Source organism: Xiphias gladius, chromosome 11 (assembly GCF_016859285.1).
Source record: "Xiphias gladius isolate SHS-SW01 ecotype Sanya breed wild chromosome 11, ASM1685928v1, whole genome shotgun sequence".
NCBI lineage: Eukaryota > Metazoa > Chordata > Actinopteri > Istiophoriformes > Xiphiidae > Xiphias > Xiphias gladius.
In genome coordinates, this window is record NC_053410.1 from 10467705 (window position 1) to 10493018 (window position 25314).

The 25314-nt window shown below is 40.4% G+C and overlaps 3 protein-coding genes across 5 annotated transcripts; 1 reads left to right on the forward strand and 2 right to left on the reverse strand.

Annotated features, from left to right (window-relative positions):
- Window positions 1-7169: 7169 nt before the first annotated feature.
- mzt1 (mitotic spindle organizing protein 1) lies at window positions 7170-10650 on the reverse strand. Its single transcript, XM_040139193.1, has 3 exons — window positions 10120-10650; window positions 9786-9931; window positions 7170-7766 (listed from the first exon to the last, which is right to left on the reverse strand). The coding sequence occupies exons 1-3, from the start codon at window positions 10169-10171 to the stop codon at window positions 7743-7745; spliced, it is 222 nt and encodes a 73-aa protein (XP_039995127.1). The 5' UTR covers window positions 10172-10650; the 3' UTR covers window positions 7170-7742.
- On the forward strand, window positions 10452-15534 carry bora (bora aurora kinase A activator). Its single transcript, XM_040139194.1, has 12 exons — window positions 10452-10602; window positions 10870-11024; window positions 11197-11303; window positions 12038-12083; window positions 12188-12266; window positions 12412-12456; window positions 12579-12635; window positions 12735-13015; window positions 13445-13607; window positions 13737-14296; window positions 14443-14583; window positions 14800-15534. The coding sequence occupies exons 2-12, from the start codon at window positions 10875-10877 to the stop codon at window positions 14818-14820; spliced, it is 1650 nt and encodes a 549-aa protein (XP_039995128.1). The 5' UTR covers window positions 10452-10602; window positions 10870-10874; the 3' UTR covers window positions 14821-15534.
- A 615-nt stretch (window positions 15535-16149) lies between these two features.
- dis3 (DIS3 exosome endoribonuclease and 3'-5' exoribonuclease) lies at window positions 16150-24944 on the reverse strand. 3 transcript variants are annotated; one of them, XR_005708377.1, is made up of 22 exons: window positions 24405-24944; window positions 23734-23891; window positions 23309-23505; window positions 23015-23088; window positions 22678-22845; window positions 22349-22513; window positions 22015-22131; window positions 21369-21506; window positions 21016-21162; window positions 20764-20880; window positions 20574-20675; window positions 20048-20112; window positions 19704-19788; window positions 19435-19562; window positions 19027-19113; window positions 18704-18860; window positions 17776-17990; window positions 17410-17578; window positions 17015-17173; window positions 16728-16850; window positions 16393-16519; window positions 16150-16360 (listed from the first exon to the last, which is right to left on the reverse strand). XR_005708377.1 is itself a non-coding variant. In XM_040139192.1 (21 exons), exons 1-21 carry the CDS (start codon window positions 24621-24623, stop codon window positions 16451-16453), a joined length of 2856 nt encoding a protein of 951 aa, XP_039995126.1. In that variant the 5' UTR covers window positions 24624-24944; the 3' UTR covers window positions 16150-16450. The 3 variants fall into 3 exon arrangements, 2 of the variants coding, with proteins under 2 accessions (XP_039995126.1, XP_039995125.1); XM_040139192.1 differs by having other exon boundaries at window positions 16150-16519; window positions 22015-22128; XM_040139191.1 differs by having other exon boundaries at window positions 16150-16519.
- Window positions 24945-25314: the final 370 nt, after the last annotated feature.

Sequence of the window (25314 nt, forward strand, 5' to 3'; positions counted from 1 at the left end):
CGCCGCTGGATAAGCAAAACATTACGTCTAAATCAGGCGCCGTCTCAGAGGATGTTATACCTTTGTTCAAGTAATTTATGTTGCACGTCATTCCTGCCCTGTGCCATTGTTTTGTCATTAATGTAGTGTTGTTTGCACTCCATTCCTTCACGGTCTTGAATCAGCAAAAATCTGAATCCGAATTTGAATCTAAAGGATCCGGAATAACCCTAGCCAGAGAGACGAGAGACTCCGCAAATGCCCATAACTGAATTTGTCAAGCCAATAACCTTGGCTTGACAAACTGACCCTTTACCTGTACCCTGTGCCACTTCCTCATCCAGTCCACACACACACACACACACACACACACACACACACACACACACACTCACTCAGACACACACTCCCATCATTTACATATGGAGCTCGCAGTCCTTTCAAAGTGGCTTTCACGGAACATTGTGCTGATAATGATCTTGGTCGTGAGGGAGAGTGAGAGAGAGAGAGAGAGAGAGAGAGAGAGAGACACAGATCTCCAGAGACCATCTCACTATAAGACAAGGGGGAAGAGGATAAAACTCCGACTGTACTCCAACTCAAAGGACTTTAACACTCTTTTCCTCCCAACCCCCCCCCCTCTCTCCAATAAGCCCTCTTGTGTTTTTTAATTGGCAGAAATTAATCTTTAGGATGTAGATGGTAGATTTACATTCATTAAAAGTCAAGAGAGGAAGCCAGGCTTGATGCTAATCAAATCTGCTTAATTATGCTTAACATGAGTATCTCCAGGGGAAGAGAGAGAGAGGGGGAGAGAGAGAGATAGCTAACTCGAACTTTTTACTTTTTGCCTTTGATAACTCCTGCTGAGTATGGCCTTTTCCTTGCCAAAAAGAAATGTCACGACTCTCTTTCTCCATCTGTAGAAAATACACTGATAAAGCCATCAGTGTTAAGCGGCGCTGATTCATGTTGCAAATTCCCACCTTAAACTCTTTAATAAGCAGCGAAACGTGCAGCTTTAACCTCCCAGGCCGGAGCTTTGCGACTTTTTACGGTTGTGGCACCATGTGACAATAGATTTGCTTCTATACAATGAACCCAGGTAGTCTACCGAAGGTGGTCATAAACAAGGACCCGGTGAGTAATATGCCAGCCTTTTTCTTATTATTTATTTCTTAGTTCACCCATCCAAGATGTAAGCAACCGCGGTGTTAAAGACATCCCAGCCACCGTGGGCTGCAGGATGCCCTGGTGGGAGGCCGCTCTTGTCTCCCAACGGGAAGGTCAAAGGTTAAATTCATAAGGCATCTATTGAGCCTAAACTGCCCCGAAATTAAGCTTGAAATGTGTAATATCACTGGGGAACTCCGCCGATTCTACACATCAAAGTCGGTTTACGGGTCTTGGGGATGTGTAAAGTTGTGTGAAGTCTTTTGTTGAGTCAGAGGGGGCTGCGTGAAGTCTGATTAATTGCTTCCAAGTGACGGTTGCCCTCGGCGGCGGTTGGGGTCCGGAGACTGTAGGTTTGAAAAACAAAACAAAAAAAATCTTGGGGCTGTGGAGTGAGAAAGAAGGGACCCTGCCAGACCTGTGTAGCCCGCTCCTCATCTCTGCCTCCGGCGAACGGATCGAGGCGGTATTAGCCGCTAGTGGCGCAACACACCTGAGTCTCCGGCTGAGCGGTTGGCGACTGGGTTGCATTGTGGGTAATGTAGGCGCCAGGTTTTGACAAGAAAGAACAATACGTGGAATTTAAAAAAAGATATCTCTGGTTCTTCTGCATCAATTTTGATCCTTTTTAAAAAAAAACTGTCTATCAGGAGTCCGACAGTGTTATTAGAGTCCAATGCTAAATCAGTGGAGTACTCTTTTAGTGCTTTAGTCCTTTTCCTCATACTTTGCAAGCCATCTATCTTGACCACCTGGGAAGATTCTCCCTTCACCAAATATTACTGAGATGAGTCATATTTTATATTTTATTTGATTCCTCTAATTGCTTCAGTACTTCAGCGGGCTTCTTAAGTTTTAACTTCCGACATTCACTTCAGTTCATGTTGTTGTGTCATATAGTCTACATTCGTTTGTTGCTAAAATATTCTTGGAGGAAATAGGTGACCTGTGTTTGTCATTTTTTTTTTTTTTTTTTTTTGTATGTTTCAATCTGAGGTAGACTGACTAATTAAGGTAAGGATTCACTGGGAAACAACAGTCAGATCCCAAATGGGTAGTCCCCCTCGCCAGAGATTTGAATCTAGTTTCAGACGCCTTTTCTTAACCATTTTTACAGTCTGAGACAAATACACACAGCGTCTTTAAAGACACTAAATCTGGCTGCAGTTTTTCTGTTTTAACAGTTTAAATTCATCTTGCCATTGTGCCACCATGAGCCAAAGAGAAAAAGATAATGTTCACGTTGTGCTGCTGTTTGAAAGCCAAGCTCTGGTCCTTTCCACATGTCTGTTTTGGCCGGTGAGCAGCAGAAGCATGAGGCAAATGTGTAGGTGGTTAGATCAGCCGATGAAGTGTAAATACCACTCAATCTGTTCTCATTAGAGGAGTAAAAACATACGAATCACTTCTCCTCTATTAAAAATGCCCCGGGGTCCTGTGTCTGTGTGTGTGTGTGTGTGTGTGCATGAGGTTCTATATGTGGTTGTGTGAGAGAGAAGGAGGGGGTCACAGAATGATGTTTTGGCATTTGTGTCTGCAGAGGGGATCTGAAATGCCACCACCATCAACGCTGCTTAATTCTCAGAAACACACTCTTAATCTGAACAGACAATCCGTTCCGACAGCCACTGTTATGATTCAAATCAACTTGGAACGAAGGGTGTGTGTGTGTGTGCTCTTGTGAGTGAGAGAGTATGTCATTGTGTTTTGGTATGTGATTAGGTGTCTTCGTGTGTGCTCATCTCTGTGTGTGTGTGTGTGTGTGTGTGTGTGTGTGTATGTATGACCAAGATATCACACATCCATTCCACATTCCCCTATGATAATGTGGATTGATTATGGATATGATAATGAGAGGCCGGCGCGGCGTCGCGACCTTCACAAGGTCTAATTGAAACAAGCGTTGGTCCTCCGTAGCACTTATCAAGTCACACAGCACATCATTAATCACGGAGAATACAAGCTGTCACTGTTAACACACATGCACACACACACACATACACACATTCTGTATATTTTTCTGTTTTTCTAACATGCACACACTCATGCTCCCTCTCCTGTCTCCTTTCTCTCCCTCTCTTTCTCTCACACACACACACACACACACACACACACACACACACACACACACACACACACACACACACACACACACACACACAATGCAAGCTGTCACTACATTATGCCTGGTATTGTCTTCTTTTAAGGATAGTGGACAGCTAGTCCACCCTCTGTCTCTATTTTCTACAAGAAAAGTAGAGGAACAAACAGGCTGTTGCAGTTAAATCTTCAAAAGAAGAAAAGAAAAGAAAAACAAAACAAAAAAAAGAGAGGGAATGTTGAAACAAATCAACAAATATGAACAGCTGTTCACTGCACCCAAACTTGCCAGAAATTGAATTAGCTCAAGTTGTTTTACTACCTGCTTTTATAAGAAGACAATTTAACAGCCAAATGTGATTCCAATGTCTGATTAAGGCAGCATATGGTGCCTACCTGTTAAACACAACGTGTTCAATACCAGCTTAACGCCTCAGTGAGCCACTCGAATAAACTAATAAGCCCAATATCATATTAGTCATTACATAGTCCAACACACAAAATTCCAATCTGATAAAAAGGTGGTTTCATTATCATTATAGGGAAAACACAAGGGAGTTTGCACACGCTGTGTCGATGCCATCACCAACTTTGTTAATTGTTATTCAATTAAGTGCTTTTGTTAATGAAACCAATTAATGCCTTAAAACAAGCAGGGAGCTATACGATTATTATGCATCTATGCAGAAGACAGCTAATTACAACTGTAAATCAATCAATTCTACATTAATCTGCTTGGAAAATGTCCAAAAACAACAAAGTCACCAAAAGACTTTGGAAGTTTTTTTTTTTTTTTTTTTTTTACATATTTTGATTGCCATGCCATTATCCTGTCTAATGATTGTTAACGATCCTGTAAAGAGTTTATGATCCAATTTCCTTGCATGAATTTAATTGGGGTCTAAACAGTGTAATCTTACAGTGTAAAAGTGTGGCCTGTATTTAATCAGGGGTGGTGTATTGGAGTAAGCTCGAACAAGGTCACAGAACTCCTCTTAGGGCAAATACAGTCAGCGAAGCTTCACACTGCTGAAGGATGAGGGCCAGACAGGTTCGATCAGTTACAAAAATATTATTTAATCAGTCACTTCAGCGCCAGAATACAGACCTAAAAGTATGATCTCGGAATATACACTGCTGCAGGGTATTAAGAATATGCCGCTATCTACTTATTTAGATACAGTAGTTAGTTATGCCGTTTCTGTCAGTGGTAGAAGAAGTTTTCAGATTCTTTACTTAAATAAAAGTAGAAATACCAAAATGTAAAAATTGTCTACTACAAGCAAAAGTTCTGCATAACTTTTAGAATAAGTAATAACACAATCTTCTTTTTACAAATTAAAGCAGCAGGGTCTGTTAAAGCTGACTGAGGGGTTTTGCTGCTATAGTCATAATTGCTTTGGTATGACCAGTAGCTTATGGCAGCTAATGTTAGCAGACTTAAGAAAGACATTGCTATGAAACTGACATTAACAAGTCAGTGGCTCTTCTCTACTTGTGCTATGTAACAGTTTAACATTTTAAAACAAGGATAAAACAGACTGTACGTAAACAGGAGACATTTTTGTTGTTTACTGCCCATGGTCCCATTCAACCTTCTGTCAGTCAGGTCATCTGACGATGACGTCTTTAAAGCAACTGTCTCAAGATAATCTTGAGACATGAAATGAAAGAAAAAAAAGTGTGTGTGTTGGACTGAGTGCCAACACACACACACACAAAGAAAATAGCCAAAAGTGCCATTATCCTGAACAGTGGTTCAGGCACTGTTCAGCAAAAGTTACAAAGTCTTGCTTTAAGTTAAAGTATGTATGTATTACCAGCAAAATGCCCTTAAAGTATAAAATTTAAAGTTCTCATTATACAGACAAAAGGGCCTCTGACAGTGTAGTGTAAGCAGCATTTTAATGTTGTAGCTACCTGTTCTTGTCAGACGGGAACATAGAGTAACCTCTAAGATATAACATTAAATTACAAAGAACGCTATCTCCTGTCCCAAGCTATTCAAATGAATTCTGCCACAGAAAAATTCCCTTCCTAAAACACAGTGCAGTTTTTTTAAAAATAATTATCCAACCAGAAGAACTTCTAGCCCTGAAATAGTCATATGACGAGCAATAAAACAGGAGATGGACATAACAAAGCCTCGTCTCTGCAGAGAGATCATTAAACCTACAGCACGTGTTGGCTAATGGTAATACGAATCCTAAACATAACTGCACATACGGATCTCTGACTTTTGGTTTAACTCTGCCTCACATAGCTGTTTTCATGAGACAATATGTGCGTAATTTAGGTTTGTACAAACATCTTCTTTATACATCAGGAACTTCTAATCAGTCCAGTCTAATTATTGTTATAATAGCCACTGCGCACACCTGAACCATGAAATGCAGCACATTGATCTTTCACTTTTAAATGAGACTGCCCTCATTTATCAGAAAAATAATCCTCGGCCTGGATAATTATCAGACATACAAACATAAACACCCTCAGAAGTTCTAATGTGAGGACCTGCTTGCCTCTTAAATTTATACAGTCATGTGACCTGACCAGTGCCCTAGTTGAACACCTCTTAGATGTTTATGCATATATGGACGCTAATCTCTCAGTCAGGACTATGGGATTTGGGAATATTTTGTTTTACAGAGATCAAAGTAGCCAGTTTGGATCAGGAGAAACCTTTCAAACACATCAAACAGAGAGCAATGCATCCCGAATCTCACGCCCACAGTAGCCAATCAAGCCATGCATAACCCTTCGTAAGAGAAAAGGATTCTCAGTGTGGGTCTCCCTCATCAACATCTCATGCAGCTCACCCCCCACGGAGGCCAGGGGTTGTTTAGGCTTACGGGCTATCAAGGAGAGCCACTGCACCGTGGCTGTATGCCTCTCATACTTGGCTAACACGATGCTGGTATTGAAGAACAGAGAGACACTGTGTTAAGAGATCAAAGCAGCAGTACAGAGATTTAGACTCACAGCCTGTCAGTCAAGATGGCGAGACAAAGCAGAAGAAGACAGGAATGCTTACGCACACACACTCTGCTGCTCGCTCGCCGGCTTTCTCTGTGGTGTGCCTGTGAGGGGTGAGGCGGTACTGTCAGATGGCTTAGGGGGTACTCATTTGTAGACATCTACCGCGCTGCATGGACACCTAAACTCACACACAGAGGGACACACACACACACAAAGCTACTGATACAAGTCTGTGTGGAGGAGAGGTCCCCTCTAGCCTTTATATTGACCTGTGGAGGAATGTTCTGTGCTCTCAGCATTTTTCCTCATCTAGAAGATGAATAGAGCTATTTTACAGACAGTGGAGAAACAAAACAATGCTCTGTGTGGTTAGATACATGATGCAGGGGGTTAATTTCTGGTTGATCAAAGACATGTTTTTGTCAAGTTAGGAATATATCTGTAATACTTTATTGTGCATAGAGTATGGACATAAGTGGGCCAAGGTTTCAGGACATCCTGCTGTAATGAATGACCCTTGCTCATGTCTTCTCTTTTGTAAAGTAAGTTGGCTGTGGATGTGATCACTCCTGCACAGTCTGTTATTGTATTGCATTGTACAATGTTGTACAAAGATATTTGCCCCTTTCACCTAGTTTAACAGGAAAGATCATTTCCTTTGAAAGTGCTTCAGAAAATTAGGCTTCTAATAACAAGAGGCCTGTAAGAATATTAATGGGAAAAATGCACTGTGTTCTAAAATGGGATCAGGACAAGACAAAAAGGGCAAACGAATAGGGAAAATGTGATTTTAAAAAGTATCTGATAAAAATGCAGTATTTAATTGCTCTTAAACAACAGTATCAGGAAAACTCATGAGATAGTTAACTTGCAGTTAGAATAAAACAACCAAGAAAGACTTATACCGCAGATTGGAATAAGGATGAAACAACACCACCTGGCGGTCGTTGACTGCAACATTTTAATTTAGATTTTGTTCCATCATTGATGGTTACATGGACAACAAAAATGGCAAAAGGATTAAGTTGCTTTATGCTTACACAAAATTAAAAAAAAAAAAAATCTTAACAAATTATAGATATTTCAAAAAAAACAACAAACAAAAACGTAATACAAAACATTTCCTCGTGAATAGTGCAACACAAGTTGACTATCAGAAATTAGAATTATGCTCTTAAATTAAGGCAGGATGGCAACGCTAATACAACTCTGAACTTACACTTTACAAATGGCAGTAGGAGAAACTTCGAGAAAGCCTAAATTACAGGCAGAAAGTCCGAGTGTTTCCTCGTTTCGGGAGAAGACTTGTTTTTAGGAAGAGGACTGAGGCAGATATCTCTACACAAAAACTCAGACACACAGGAGCATGTTAGTCACCGAGGAGGCGCAGAGGAGAGACTGCCAACACAAACACAAATCTGATTGGCTGGAGAGCCCACGGTAAGAACAGATCCATGAAACGGGGCATAATCCCATTAAAGTTCCCAAACTGAGGTTATTGGTTTTCATCTTCAGTTTACGCAGTTTTCAGAAGCCTGAAAGAGAAAATATAGATACAGTAGTGATGCATCATCATGATTCATTATTAGATGATTATAGGGTTTATTCTTATAATCAAATTACAGCTGCTGTATGGGTGGACTACAGCTGTACACAGGAAAAAAACAAAATTCTGAAAAATGTTTGCAAAATTTAGGTAAAATAAATGTGAGGGAAAGGACACCTGGGAGCTTGTTAAGTGCGAAAAACGACAAAAACTACACAAAAACAAATATTAGGGACATTGTGCATATTTTACTTTTTGCAGGCTCTCTGTGGTGACAACTCTCCCTATTCCCTAAGATATTTTCCTCTTGGCAGTTGTTTTGGATACTGATTGAAAAGTTCCCTTCATGATTCAGTCACTCAGAAGATGTAAGTCCCATATCACATATATTATCTTGCCATTTTGTTTAGCACAAAAACAGATATGGTGGTGCATTTGCTCACAGAAAACATTTGGACAGATGGTGACATGAAAGAAGAGGCCAAATTCAACAGTCCAAACAAAACTTTAGCTTTACGATAACATGTTAGGACATGTCTGATAGACTACTATAATTTATGCAAAATTTTAAACTGTGTTACGAAATGTTTTCTGGAAAATCAGAAAAATGTTTATGCATAGAATAACCAGACAGGGATTTCTGTTTCTGGATAAGCAACCAAATACCTTACAAAACAAGATAACTCATCACAGTTGTGCAAAAATCATAAAAATCCAATATTGCTGTAATACAGTCGTGCTCATGCATGAAATCTCACAATGGCCAAATACACCCCAGAGATTCTCAAGGGAGGGATACCTCACGATAAATGACATGGCAGAATCTCTGACGGCTAACGCATTTTTTGTTGTTTCAAAGTATATATTATTTCACCCGGCCCTATAGTATGTCACTGGAAACATTCACATCTAGCAGCTTTGTTACCAGTTTTCAATTCCGGAAGATATCAAGTTTGCAATACAAAAACTATGATGTAGGTAGTAGCTGCGGGCATCTTAACTTTCAGTCTGACACTACACGAGTTTTCAGTGCTGGTTTTGGCTGTAAACTTCTGAATTAGTGCTGAAACAATTAGCTGATTAATTGAATGGCTGATCAACAGAAAACATGAGAACTTCAATAATTTCCGGTGTCTGGCACACTCGGGACGGACACACTACTCTCCCTCTCTTTTGCTGTTGGACCTAATATTTAATATATTTTATTATACAACTATATTTACTATTTAGTTAATATTATTTTATAGTATAGTCATGCTATATTGTATTCTATATTATAATATTCTATATCACGTAATATGTTTTACTACATTATATACTATATTACATTTGTATTACTACAGACAAATACTAAGTATCATTACTTTATCATATCATATACCATTCTGTTTGCTGTGATAGTAGTTGGTATATTACTCTCACTCTCACTGATACTCTTACTTACATCAGTCGAGGCACCACTGCACTATTAGTGTACAACACTGACCGTGTTAACTGTATGTTAATTGCTTATCTTGTAAATAAATTAATCTTGTATTGTTTCTATTGTTATTTTCATTTCATACACGTCTAATTATCTTTTTTTTTTTCTTCTAAACTTCTCTGTACTTATTTCTGTCTTTGTGTGGCTGAAACACCTGAATTTCCCCTCTGGGGATCAATACAGGCTTATCTTCTCTTAACTAATGATAAATAGCAGGCAACTTCTGCTCAGATGTAAGGATTTTCTGTTTCTCTTTTTCCTCCAATACATTTAGTTGCAAATTGGGGATGCTATGCTTTTGGAGTGTTGCTAAGACAAAATAAAACACCACTTTGAGGTCTGGTAGTTTGCAAAGGCAACTGACATGATCCCCGCCCCCCCCAAAAAAAAAACAGACTGATAAACAGCAGCTCTCATCTTAATGGGAAAAGGGCTAGGTCACACAGGAGTTTGAATGACCTCAGTGCCCACCTCTAAAATCAGTCTCTCCAATAATGTGCAATATTTGGGAGTGAGTTTCTGTACCTTGAGGGACTCAGAAGCTTTACGCAGTTCCTTGATGACAGCAGACAAGGCTTCTGGGTTGATGCCCTGCTCGCACAGTCTCACACATATGGACAGAGACTCCATGTCCAAACCAGTGTTTAGCAACCTGGAGATCTCCAGCAGCACTGTTGTAGGAAGAAGATGACAAGTTAAACCCGTTTAGATGAATTTACTAGTTAATAACCTTGACTGATGCACGTCCCATACAATTTGTTGGCAAAACGATAAATTTGAGGGTAGCAAAACAGTCAGTTTATCTGTAACTGAATTTGTAGTTATTTTACAAATATTTTAAATAAACATATATAGTTACCGTCCATTGTCTCCCGGACTGCGTTCAAGTTTGCATTCCCTGCACTTGCCATGGTGTTGGATGAATACAGTTAGCCAACGCTTGCTAGCAGGTGACTAACAAATAAGACTTGAAGAGGTCTCTGACGCGACACAAGACTAGTAAGATATTGCAAAGGGTTCAACCAGACTTTAAACGTTTCGTATTCATCTTAGATAAGACCTGCAAATATCAGAAAAACATTAAGGGGCAATATTAGCAGCTAGTTAGCTACCTAGCCTGCTTAGCTTACTAGCGAGCGAAACTGTGGAAGGAAGTGACGATCGGGATTTCTGCTCTGATTGGTTACCAAGATCGTCCTCTTGCAGTTCTATTGGCTAGCGGGCGCCGTGGGCGAAATTGAAATAAACGTTTGAACCTCTCTATCGCTTCTGGTTGTTTGCGGACTCCTCAGTTAAAGTTGGTTTTTAGCTGTGTGTAGACAGTCCTGGCTCTTTAAAAGTTGTAAGTACAAACGATTACACTGTCACATCTATAGTTAATGTACCTTTCTTTTTTTTTTTTTTTTTAAGCTAAAATGGTGTGTAACGTAACGCTGTAGCAACCTTCCTTGCTAAATAGTTACTCCCTTCGAAAGCTCGTTAACGCTATAGAAACAGGGGAAGTGATGTGGCTAACATGCCAAACTAACGAAGTACAAGCTGTCGTTTGAGTTGTGTTGTTATGTCTTAGCAATGTTATTCCTGTAATGTCCCTTTTCCTTGTTGTCAGCTAAGATGGGGGACCATGTTGAGCTACAGATCACCCCAGAGACTCCAGGCAGGCCTTCCATAAGAAACCCCTTTGAAAGTCCCAATGACTACCACCACCTCCGTGAACCCCTGGTGCCAAGCCCATCTGTCTTTAAATCCAAGTCTTATAAAACTGTAAGTTTAAATACGCCACCCACATTTATCACCTCAAATCTTTTAGACCTACTGCTGCGTGACAGATGCACAGATACACACCTCTTTCTGCAAATGTCTAAACACTGTTTTTTTTGTCCACGTTTTGTGTATGTAGTCTTCTATTCATTTCTTCATCTGTCCGACCCCTTAGACTCCACCCAAGTTTAAGTGGTCTATTGATGAAATGGCCAGTCTTCTCCCAGTGCACATAGACCCAGAGGAAATCCAGAGACAGTCTTTTTACCTCAGCCAGACAAGGTATGTACTGAAACACAGTAGTCGTGGTAGATACAGTTGTATGCAAACATTTGGACACCCCATTTGTCCATTTTTGAAAAAATGGAAGAAACCTCAGGAAGACCGACAGACGAGCGATCCCTCTTCTGGAATTGACACACAAGCAGTAGATGTTGTGTGTACAGAATAGAGCAACATAGTGGATTTACAATACGGACAATCAAGATGACAACGTTAGAGATTGTAAACACTGATGAAGAGCAACTTCCAGGTGCTGCTATCAGATAAGACCTGAGCCACACAACCTCCTCTCTGCCATGAAGACCCGGAAGCAGGACAGATTACACAAACATACAAGAGGCAAAACCAAGCACGCCATCCACACATCACACGTCAAGTGAAAGAAGTAAATACAACTCCTGCAGCAAACAGACATTAAAAAATAGTTTAAGTTCATGAAATGAAAAGTAACAGTGCCTTAACATTTGAATTTGCTGCAGAGGTTGTAGTTGCTTCTTTTCACTTCAAAAAAGCAACAAAATGTTTAATTTGCATACAACTGTATGTAAGTAATAAACATGACATTTTGACAAAACTGAAATTCCTTGAGGAGGGTAAAATCAAAGTAATAGCCTTGCCTTTCTTAACCAAGCCCATGCTGATGTATTAAATCTGGAGAGCAAATTAAAGATGACAGGGAATTTAAGTGACAAAACTTTCTTTTGTTTTTCTGTTGTTTTTTTTTAAATATCTAGGACAGATTCTGACATCGAGGAAAAGCGTCAAAATGCTATTGAGCAGGTACGGGATTCTAATTCAATCTAATCATTTTGTATAATTGCAGGGGAGTTACATTTTTAATGATTAATTTTGTAACTGTTACATTTATGTGTCTCCCAATTAAGTTTTTCACCAAAGGAACCATTGTGCCGTCCCCTTGGGCAGCACCAGACAATCGTAAAGCTCCTCAGATCTGTAAGAAAAGTAAGTTATCTTAATCTTTATATTACTTTTTTAACACACATTTCCTCCTGGTATTTGCCTTTAAGTTTCATGTTGTATTCTAGTTTTGTACATTATTAGAGCATTTCATATTCATGTTACTGTTTTGTATGTTTGCACTTTGTAGGTTCTATGTCTGCAATGATTGCCGAAGAGCCAGACAAAATCTCAGGTCGGTGTGTTCTTTGAGAGGGTTTCACATTACTTTCTGCAAACAGTGCCCCATATCTTTATCTTCCCATCACTATTTTCTAACTTGTTTTTAATCTCTCTTCATTATGTTTTTTTGCACAGTTGCCTGTCAGACAACTCTTTCGTTACCTTTGGCTTTTGATTTGGAGAAAGTACTAGGTAAGGCTCTAATAAATGCCAGCACAATCAAATCAGAGTATGACAGTATTCTAGCATCAAGTTGTCATGTTTGTCTGTCTGTTTCTTCCCTTTCCCCAGGTGAATATTTCCGCCATGAGGAAGCGTGTGATGCGGTGCAGGAGAGTCTTAGTTCCTCCTCCTTAAGACGAAAACTCTTCCTCGACGGCCAGGGCAGTTACAGCGGCTCTGATAGCTCCAGCCCGCCAAGCCCAGAGAGAAGCCATGTCAGGCAGGGGAGGCCTTCTCTAACCAGAGGAGAGGGAGTTGTAGAAGGGGTTGAAGGTTCTGAGGGAGAAGCTATATCATCTATCTTTTCCTCCCCTTTATCCTGTGGTGTGTCGGCTCCGACTCCCTCCACGGTGAGTGGAGAAGTGTAGGGATTCAAATGATGATTATTTCACCATAGTCTTGGTATGTCAATATTAAAGCACGATATCTGTGTGGATATATCTTTAATTTTATTATTGTGGAATTTGCATTTTTGATTTTTATTTATTCATTTTTTATAGTTCAGAAAAAAATGACCATCCCCGTTTTCATATGTGGTTAATATATCTTCTTATGGAGCCATTATCACAGAGCTGAAAATGTCTTAATCAGGGAAGACAGCTTTTATAATCACTTCACTTACACTTCCCTTCAGTTACTTCTCAAGTAACACTTTAACTTAAAGTGATTTTTAGCAAGGATTACTTTTTTTTTAAATATTTGGATCAAACTGTATGTTTTCGATACACAGTTTAAAAAAATAAAAATAATAATAATAATTTACATTGTCTTAACTATAGGGTCAGTTCTCGTCCAGTCCCATCCAGCATGGCTGCTTCCGGGACTGCAGCCTCGGCAGCATCACCAGTCCTCTGTTCCCCGATAGGTCGTCTCCTGCAGGCCTGGTCTCCCCCACAATTTCTCCTATTGTAGCATATACAGCACGCACACCCATAGGCTCAGGTAGACTATTTGTTTCATAACTCATACCAAAATTTGCAACATCCAAAATAAAGCGGAATGTGAAAACTTTTAAAAAGACACTGTGGTGATGTTAACTAATTTTCTCTTCAACCTGATTTTTTTCTTTAGCGGAGAGGAAGCAACCGAGCAATTTGACTCCACACGGTGTTCCCCTGGACATAGATGTCAATTCCTGCAATGAGAGTCCATTGGTCGAGGGTTGCTCTCCCATTCGTAGCTGCTCCCCACACCAACTCCATTGCCACAATGAGCCCCAGCACAATGCCAGACCCAAGCCCAGGCCCAGAGTCCGCTGCTGGGCCTCCCCTCCCCTCATCTCCCCCATCCTCAACCCTAAGCTCCAAGACCATCAGGAGGCTGAAGACCAAATCCCCTCCTCTTCTCTCCCTTCTATGGAGCTAGATCCATCGTCGCCCATGGCCCAGGACGCTCACCCCACTGACACTGAGAGAGTTAACTTGGATCCTATGGAACCTGTGAAAATGGAGGAATGCAAGGAGACTGGGATAGAAGGGAGGCTGGAGGAGGAGGAAGAGGAGGAAACTGGGGGGCCTCTGGGACAGCTGACCAGCTCCCGCATGGGCAACGCGTCAGCAGCGGAAAGCTCTCAGATGTTTGTCTCTCTTCTGGCAGAGGGAAGCAGCATACGCTATGATTCCAGCATGCAGGTTTGTGTGAGCAGTATCCTCCACTGTGTCCTATTTCACTGTATGTTTAACTTACTCTTATATAAATGAATTCTAGTTTGTTTTGTTGGCCACCTCGCATTGTGTAATCGAATATTTCTAATGGACTGCTTTTTGGGTTTGTTCAGGTGGACAGTGGTTACAACACTACCTCAGCAGGCACCGGCAGTCTTATTGATGGCCTCAGCTCAGATTGTCACAGCAAAGAGTCCTTCAGTTCAAACCTGGCAGAGGAAGCCTTCCAAGTCACTAGACACACTAAAATAAAGGTACTGTGAACCCTTTACAAGCTTACACAGGGTTGTGGATACGTGAGTTTGTGTCATTAGACATAATACAATATCAGCACTCAACACAAAATACTTCACTGAAAGAATCTTGCAGACTTTACTTACTGTATTGCGCATGCTGAAAATCTTCATTGGTTTCAAAGTCTTTTTAATTTTCCTTTTCATCTTACTAAAACTAAGTTTCTTATTTTCCAGGTATTTTATCCTCACCACTGAGCCATCCGGTTAATGTATTTAAGGGGACACCTCCTCCAGTGGAAGCTTAAGATCATACATTTGCAATCAAATACTACAAAGTTTACACTACGTTTGATGCATTAATGTTGAATTAAGTTGGTTAGGGTGAATGGGGTCAACTGTTAAATCAACTATGATTACAAGTAATGGGTTTCACAAGTGGATATTAGTTCTTTTAAGATTAAGGTTCAAGTTGCCTGACTGATAGCAAATGCTTTACCACAGTATGTTTTACCACAGGTTAGAAGGGAGAAGCGTAATCCGTAGCCCATGTTTGTCCCATTGTAAGTCACTTAAAATCTATAACTAAACAAAACCCAGTATACTGGTGTGGTAAGGGGGAAGGGGGAAAAAAAAAAGTAAATTCTGTATCAAATTTGCACAACAGTAACCTCCTTGAATGCTGTATTGATGCTAATGCTGTCATTTCAATTTTATTTGGTGCTGACATGATCGACCTCAAAGATCCTCACTTTCAGATGACATCAGATTTGTACTGTATTTATGGTTTTATAAAACTGTTTATCATGATGTTTTTATGACAAGGTTTTTTTGTTTGTTTTAAATTTTTTATTGATTAAGAATTGTTAAAATTCAGTTTATTTGTGGATCTTATTTGGCTTATTAGAGTATTTATTCCTAAGTAAGACACTGAATAATGCCACTTGTGAATTAAAAGCTGACTGAGCCATTTGTTTACCATTTTTCTATACTTTAAGCATGGGCTGGATCATTGTCACATTAAATTAACTTTTATTCTTTGTTTGATTTGAGGACACACTTTATTTTTTAGCTGGGTCGAGTATTTTGATTTAATAGTTTGGTACAGAAATAAGACATAATACTCTGTTAAGTATTATTGGGAGCTCGCACCTAACATTTGTCACTCCATGTAATTGCATTTTGACAGTACTCAATATTGTGATTCGTAATTCTGTTCAAATTATATTTGACCAAAATGTCAGTGTGAGATTTTCAAATGGTTGAATATACAGTATACAATTTTTCAAAATGATAGGATTTCTATCCAGTAGGACTAAATCATTTGAGTGGAGGCGATGAACCTGAGTTTTGCTAAACATAGGATGTGGAAAAACTGACAACTTTGTCAAATATTAATAGTGGGAATACTTTCATATCCATTTAGTAAATAATTCTTAACTCAAGGTAGCGAACAAGGCTTTGGACAATAATGACTCAGCTTTGTCAGTGTTATAAAACATTTTCAGTACAAGTACTTTAATTTTTACAGATCAAGATTCTTGCTGGGCTGACAAAACACAGAACCATATGGGTAAAAAAAAAAAAAAAAAAAAACGATGATTGAGTTGCCTGCTTCACTCTTATTTGACAAGTTATACTGCATTTATGACTTGAACCTGTCTTTGTCTCTGTATCAACATGTGTTTTAAGTCATATAAAATAAGTATAAGAGAAGAGTGGTTTCACTGTGGCAAATGTAATAAAATGGGAATACTTGCTCAAAGTACAACAGTTAACTGTGTCAATGCATCACAGAGTCCAAACTGGCTCTTTTATAGACTTGTACGATTTCTTGATCTGGAAGATCAGATGGTGGTTTGGGTGAATTACTCTGTGGCTTTCTGTGTCAGTGGTCCAGTTTTGGTTTCTTGGCCTTTGGTTCAACATCTGGGGCTGGAACACTCACACCAGGGATCTAAAATAAAGACAATTAAGTTGTACAAAATGCTGAAACGGAAGTATTATATGATATGCAAAGCTATCGGGATGAATTTCATTATTAGGACTAACTGAAAACAGCATGTTAACCTTCCCTTTATTATGTTAAATACTACAATTGATCCACTGAAGCACGAAACAGAAGTAAAGAAGTAAAACCCATGTCCACTGTAGTCAGTCCTTACCACAGGGTCAATCAGAGCCATGCGGATCTTCTGGTGCTGAATATTGGAGTCGTCTAGGCTGATTGTGACCTTCACATTGTCAAATATGTGGAAGGTGTGCTGCTCCACCTTCAGAGTGGGACCCTAAACACATACAGAAGAGATATTTCAAACATTGATCTCCAATAATTTGTAACTACACATATACACAACTACATACGTATACACATACATATATATGAAGAAATTATTTGAAAATAATGACTACTTTATTTGATCATGAAATGAATTCGATTAAGTGTTTATACCTCTTCATCAAAAACAAGGTTTGGGATAGTTTTGTCTTTTGTGTCGAAGAAGACTGTTCCCTCCAGGCCAAACTTTGGGATGAGTACAATGATCGCGTTCTTCCTCACAAACAGAACAAATCCCTCTTCGTTAAGTATGCCTCGGCTCTTGAAGAACAACTGCAAAGAAATCAATTTGTATTAAAAGCATGAATTTGCAGTAAATTATTCTGTATTTTGTTGGGTGTGTTGTAATTGCAATTGTATCTTTACTCAAACCAGTGTGAGGTTATAAATGGACATTTAGTTGATTCTCTAAATTACAGTGTATCGTGGTGGTTCCGCGCAGTCATTTTTGATGTATAAGCCCTAAACGAGATAGCATAAATCAAACCAGTGTGTCCATACGTGTTTACCTGTGTGTGGAAGGCCACAGATGCCCTCTGTGCGTACTGAGACATTTTATGTCTGTAGTTGAGGTTGTTGCAGAGGGCGGACTGCTTATGTTTGTCCATCAAATCTGGGTAGGTGCTGTCTGCTCCTATGGCCACTGCCAGCAGGCGGTGTACTATGATATCTGCATACCTGTGTAGGAGAGCAGATGAACAGTGTTGAGAGGGAGGTTGGAGGGAGCGGTTTAGACAAAGAGAAAAGGGGAAGAATGTGGATGATATAAGGGGGTTAGATAGAACTGTGGTTAGTTTTGGCAATTGCAGAGTTCTTTGTTATAAAGGCCTGACCCAACATATTTAGTCAAGATTCGTAGATATCAGTTTTCATACCTCCTAATAGGTGACGTGAAGTGTGTATAAATGGGTGAGGCAAGGCCGTAGTGGTGGAAATTGCTGTCCATGCCAGAACAAAAATAGACTGCCTGCATCATGCAGCGAGTGGCCAAGATGCGCAGTAGCGTGTTAAAGTACAGGAAGCCTTCCACTTTGGCCACGTCAAGAGAGTCAGCAAGTGCCTTGGCTGAATCCGTGTGGATCTCCACACCCTGATAAGACATGGAAACAACACTTTTGGCACCTTAAAATAAAAAGACCTGGATGACTGAGAATCTTCATAGACAAAATAGATTTAGGCTAGAAGGCAATAGTGCTGTTATTATACTGTTATATTGAGGTATTATTGAGAGATATATACGTATACACATACACACACACACACACATCCCACACACACACACACACACACGTATACACATATTTATATACTGGCAGAGAGAGAGAGATGCAGCACTCTCAACCTTTTCATCTTGTGACCCCTTAAAAGTAATTGATGTCTACTTGCTTTAGAGGCCTGAAGAGGTGAAAGTCTCCAGTATTTCACAACACAAAAACACAAATTAGACAACATAAACAAAAATTGTACATATACTTTTTCTTATACCTTTAATCACCTTATGACCACTCACATACGTTTTAGGACCTCCTTGAGGGCCCTGACCCCAATATTAAGAACCACTGATTTACTGGGTTGCTTTTCCTCTCTCTTTGCAACATATCTGGCCACTGACAATATGAAATAAACGTATATTCCTCCTTAAATGCCTATTCAGCTCACATTCTTGATGTTTGAAGATACTGCCAATTTAAGAACAACATCCTCCTTTCATAACAGGGCACATGAATTAAGTTAGCTGAACAAATAGGCATATAACTTGAAAACCAAAGCAATTTTTCTGCCGGACCATCTGTCTTCACTCACCTTGGACTTTGCAGCCTTGAGCAGGATGTCGTAGTTAGATGGAGGCGGCGCTGGATGTTTCCTCAGTAAAGCACACTCTGGAAATTCATCATAAATCTTCTGGGCAACTGAAATATTGGCCAGCAACATGAACTCCTCCACCATGGAATTCGTCTCCCTAAAATCCAGGAGATGAGTTTTATTTACATATGTCCAAAACACAGCATGACAAACACAGATGCACCAAAAAAAAAAAAAAAAAAAAAAAGCAGCATAAAGAGCTTTTATAGAGAAAATGCTTTCAAAAAGTATCCTGCAGAATGCTCCTTTTTGAAGTTACCTACATGAGTTCTTTGGTCTGGAGGTCAATGGGGTCGTGGGTTTCACTGTCCATGTGGAAACGGACCTCTAAGGATGACAGCGTCAATGCCCTGTAGGGCACCAAATGCAACACAGAATTCAATTCATGTGATATACAGACAGTCTAAATATCCAGGACTTCTGGTCAGCTAAACTCTACGTTCCTTGCTTCTTTCCTCATATCTCCTAATTGCTTTTCCAAATGCTTTTGATTTGTATTTTAAGTTGTCAGTGAATGCATGTTTCCAGATTTCGAGATTAACTGAGCCATGTACAGACCAAGAAAAACACAAGCCAATAGCAATTTCTGCCCATAGCTTTAGAATATATCATTGCACATTTTGTAAATATATATTCTTCTGCTTCTACTACCCCCAACTCCCTGTCCCTACCCTTTCTCTATCCTCTGCCTCTTGAGGATTTTGGCTAGTTTGTTGAGACCCCGCAGGCTCTTGGTGATATTGTCATTCTTGGTTGTGTCATCGATTCTCATCTGGGCCTCAGCGTAGGTCAGAGATGCCTGGACCATAGTGGATCGAGGGGAAAATTAAGAGGAAATAAAGATGATATAACAATGTTACCTGGACAGCATATTGTGCTTGAAAATATCCTGATATTAATGTATTGTCTGTGGTTGTATGTCTGCATGTTGGTACTGTACCTTTGAGTTAATGACACTTTTTGTGAACCGTGTCTTTAAAATTTCAGCCTCGTGGTTCATCTCCCAGATACATGAGAAAGCCAGCCTTGTGAAAGAAAAGCGACCGGACTCAGACAAAACATCTGAACAACATTCAGAATAGCAAAAATAGCAGTTTGACTATAGAACTACAAATCTTTTAGGCTGATGTTTCTACATGATCATTAGAGTTCAAGTAAAATCATGAACACTGGACTCATCCATTTCTTTACTGGAGCATTTTGGGAAGAACTGGAGCACAGATAACTGATGATTATGCAAGAGTGTGTGCGCGTGTGCGTGCGCATGTGTAGTTCAGTCCTCACCTCTCCACGTTGGAGCGTAGAGAACAAAGATTGGAGCTGAGCAGCTCAGGAACCATGTCTATCCTCTGTTGGACACATCAAACACATGTAACTTGCTTTCTTTTAGCTTTATTGAGCAAAAATGGCTTTCTAAAAATTGATTCTGAAATCAGCTCTCAAGGCAAGCATATTAGTTGTCGTGATCAACATAACCCAAACATATTTGCCAAAATTTTTGTGACTGAGCTGCCATCTGGCTTGTGATGGTAGAATGTTGTCAACATGCAAAAAAGTCAAATAGCTGTAAAAATGACAAAAGTGCCCGTCTATGAAATCCTAAATAGCTTATCTTTTCAGTTAACTGTTGCCAACTTTTGCCAAATATAAAAATCACAGGGCTCATGGAGCTAACAGAGACACCGCTTTAAGTTTTTCCTATGCTCCAGTGTCACACCTTTAGATACTGAATTTAGTCCTAGTGTTGAAGTCCAACTTCTGATGTTGTGATAACATTAGGATTCAACCGGGTGCGTCCGTGTCTCCTCACCTTGCCACACAAGTAGACAGTGGTGCCACGGTTGGCAGCCTCTTTGTCAAGAGCGTTGCCAGGTCTAATGAAGTGACTGACATCAGCGATGTGGACCCCCACCTACAGCAAACAAGTAACACACGGAGAAACTCACATAAAATATAGACATAAATAACTTACTACTGTTACTTAAATTGTGTATGTGTACCTCAAGGTTTCCATTTTCCAGCTCTCTGCAATGCAGAGCATCATCTATATCTGTGCATCCTGGAGGATCCACACTGCACACTGTCAGATGCCTCAGGTCCTCTCTCCTCACCATGTCCTGTGCCACACAACCAGATTAATATACTGTATACACTGACATGTAAATATGTGCTTTCAAATTACAGGCTGATTGTCTCACTGATAATTGCTTCACAAAACTGCAAATAGAATACTACTCTGTGTATCCCGTTACCTCTGGTGTGATGGCCCATGGCATCTTGGGAAGGAAACCGAGCACAACCTGAGAGAAGGCCTGGTGTGGGACGTCATGCTCCAGTAGCAGAACCTCCTCCTCTGTGTCCTTCTCCCCTGCACTGCCCAGACTGCGCACAAAGTGACCCTAACAAAGAAGAGAAACATTATTTCTCTCCGCGGACACACTTGGTGTATTGTGCATATTACTATGTGTTATGCTAGCGAAGTGTGGCTTCATTTAAATGTAGAGAACCTGAGCAATTCAATTTCCTGTCAAACTATGGCAAGTGGATATGCAACCACTCACGGTAAGTTCCAAAGATTTGACAGTTTGAAGAGGTTCCGACTCACATTTGGATATCTGGAGTCTTTGGGCCAGCCATCAATGGCAACCATGATCCTCTGGCCCGCCAGTGTGGACGCCTGACGTGTTTCAATGCGAATGCGTGGGATACGGCGGTCTGCCGGGGTGAAAAGGTGGCGGGTTGACTGAACAAAAAAAAGAAAAGAAAAGGGACGGTCGGCGCTGAGGGTGAGTGCTGGACAGTTTGTATAGTATACAGAGATTTACAGATAGATAGTCTATATAGTCCCAGAGGGAGATTTGTGGTACAGAAACATACAGATATACACAATACATGAAATATACATTTGGTCACATCTACACATATACATTTTATGCCCTTGCCCGTGTCCCAGCTCACACTTATACGTATGCACTCACACAGACATGTTCAGATCTATGTAACAGTGTCATCCAAGCAGTTTACTAAGGGCTGCTATGGCACGGGAGATAAACTCCTGCTAAAGCGGAGTTGTCTCGATTTTAAAGTCCCGTATCTCCGACCAGATGGCACTAATGTGAAGTGTGGATAAAGGGGCTGATCAATTTAAACATGAAACATGCAAAGCAACTCTAAGGACAGCTTCAAATCTTTAAACCAAGTAAAAATAAACTGTGTATGACAAATGGTATGACAGAGTTGTCTAGACTCACCTCTTTAATCTGGGAAGCATTGAGCATGCCACAAAATGCCCTCCAGTTCCTTTTGATGATGCCCACTATTTTACCTGTGGGTTTCTTGGCTGCTTCGGCCGCTGATATCCTCAACTGCTAATACACATAGGAACACGGAAGATATTGGGATAGCTACAAAGTGCTCATCAGGGTTGTGCAGTAAAAAGTAAATAAATAAATAAAGGGTGTATACAGGCTGTCTTTTACGTGTAGCACAACACATACTGTATATCTTGAGCATTTGTATCTTTCGACTGTAAGCACAGACCGAAGCACCGTAATTGCCCTTCCTTCGAGTCAGACCCCAACTCACCGCTTTCTCCTCCTCCTCTTCTTCAGGATTATCATCCTTTGCTGTGCCTACGTCCTGCAGAACGACTGAGGAGGGCGCCACCCACTGATCCCGCGGCAGCAGCTGCACAGCAACCACATCTTGGTGCACTGCTCTGTTGAGGTTCTGAAGACCCTGGATGAGAACCTTTCAGCAGGCAGAGGGGACAGTATAGAGCTTTTAATATACAGTATGAATGCATTTTACTATCTTTGACAGTCAAAATACTTGTAGTGAATCCTCTTAGACTCTTCCTCAGAGCCTACAACACTGTTTGTTCGCAGACAAAATGTACACACACATACACACACCTCTGTGCTGTCTTCCCCCTCTCCCTGCACAAAGACCGTGGCTTCCAGATAGTTGTCCCTGCTGGCTCTAAAGGTGCCCTGGAGGAAGGAGCCACTCTTAATTCCTGCTTGGATCCTGGACAGAGGGAGGTGCTCTGGGAATAACACCTTACTGCTAGTGATCTCCTTCTGTGGATGTAACGGAAAAGAAATCAATGGACAGAGAAAAGAGAGAAAATGATGTCCCATAGAGTTTAGGCTCAAAGAAAAGGCAGGGACGTAAACAGGAGATATAGGTACACTTTACCAAAAACCAGAAATATTTTTTTTTATCTCTAGCTTAAAATTGTGTGTTTACCTTGTCACAATTGGACAATGCCAGACGATCCACAAGCTCAGGGTTCGCTATCAGACTCTTGATGTACTCTTCACCTAGAATGCAAGGGAATAAATGCATGTGACGAAGTGGTAAAGACATCTGATGCTGACTGAAAGCATGCTTGTATCCAGCAGAATGGGTAGTGGCTGAATCACAGTATGAATGATAACGCCATGTCCGCAAGTTGCGTTACAATGTTGGTAAGTTTCAAAAACATTTTTGGGAGGTGCATTCTTGATGCACAGAGCTTTGAACGGTTCTGTAACAAATTACATTTGTACACCAGCAGTCCGCTCTCCTCTGCCTTCTGCTTGTTCCCTTGGTCATTGGTGAGGAGGACCACCTTGAGCCCATCTGTGCCAGACTCAGACGTCTTCAAGTGCTGGCTGTACCACTTGGCTGCCACACGGATGGCACGGTCATTACGGTCATTGGCGCTCTCCCCTGGTTCGCGTTCAATAAATGTCTCTCTGGAGAAACAGAAATTATACGGGTAAATGTATAAGGGTAACAAGCACGAAGCAGACGCATATCAGAGGTGAGGTCTAATAAGGGAGGAGTATATGAGACGTACCTTCGTGCGCAACTGGCCAAGTATTTTGTCACTGATTACTATTATATTCTTTTACTCTTTCCATATTACTGTCATGCAGTTATGTTGTTTTGAACCAGTAAAAGAATCAGCGATGTCTTTGTACCTGTGGTGTTCGTTGGTAAAGGTGTAGAAGTTTTTCTCTTTCTCATGTATGATGTCCTTCAGGCGTTTATAGACAGGTGCACTGCGGTGGCGTACCTCCTGCAGCACAGTCTGTAGGATAATCACATTACGGATCACAGGATCCTCCAACACGTCAATCTGCGGGAAACAGAAGATGTAGACATAAGGTGGAACAGAATCAGACCTGTTCAGATCCAAAATAATAATAAAATTAGTAAATGGGATATTATAATTGTCTTAAAACAAGCACTGACCATCAACTAAATTTATGCTAGACCTCCATGCAATACTAATATTTCACCTTTCTATTTATTTTCACCTTTTACCATATTTCAATATATACTAATATTATAGTCATAAAAAGACACACAAAGCAGAATATATAGTTGTGTGAAAAGGAAAATATTAATACTATAACAGCCAGAAGAAGTGCGATTCATTCATACACATATATCATGGGGTCTATTAACCCCTGAATTTTAGATCTCATGTGTAATAATATATGATGTATTATCAAAATAAATCAGAGGCAAAAGTCTGTTCGGAAAATTATATGCCAAGATGTCTAGAAATCGTCACACTAGAATGTTTGTCCACTTGCTTGAGTACACGTCTGAAATTAGATGTCCAGGGGAAGTGGGAAACTTTTACCTGATGGAGCACCACGTTCGTGTCAGGGACCAGATAATGAGGATAAGAGCAGAGATTGCTCTCAATACACGCGTCCTTCTGCAGCACCGTGGAGTCCTGTTTGCACTCAGTGCAAGCTTCGCTCCCGCACCAGATATCGTCTCTCAAGTAATGCTCACGCACTATCTTCATCACCCCACCCGACCGCGTCTTCTTAACGAAGGTTTTAGATTTCAACATGACGACGACAAGAGCTTCTAAAAGTTAAATCCCGATGTTGTTCGCCCTACCCTCTGATGGCAAGCAGGTAGTTAGCTGCCCATGTGTGAACTAGCTCAGTGGGCCAACAAAACCTTCCCAGAGTTTTGAGAAACACGTAAAGTCCGATTTCAGATGTTCATTTACAATCACGTATGTTAATCTCTGTTTATAAAAGCATGTTAAAAAATATTAAACACGTTACGTATAAAAACATTTGCGATATTTATGTAAAGTAAGTCTGCGGATAATTTTGGTTGGCCATCCTATGCTTTTTTCAATGAAAACAAGGCAGAATAGGAGCCGGTTGGCCGGTTCCACGAGTAGTTAATTTTATAGCGCCCCATATGGTAGGAGGGCGTTACTGCATGAGGAAAAGGAAATAACACCGTCATTGCATCTGATAGATATTCAGCACTTGCAAGAATCTGGCCAATCATCGTTTAGGGCAGATATTATCAATGAAATATTCTTTATAATGTACAGAATGTAATCTGAGGTTATATCTACAAGCTTCCTTTGGATTCCTGCTCATGTTGATGCCAAACAAACTCTCACAATTAAGCAAGTAGACCTACAAATCCAGCTAAGCAAAGCTTAAAATGGGAAATTCATTAGGACATATGCCCAGCCACTATGGCAGGAGTACTGGGATGACAATGAAACCGGAAGC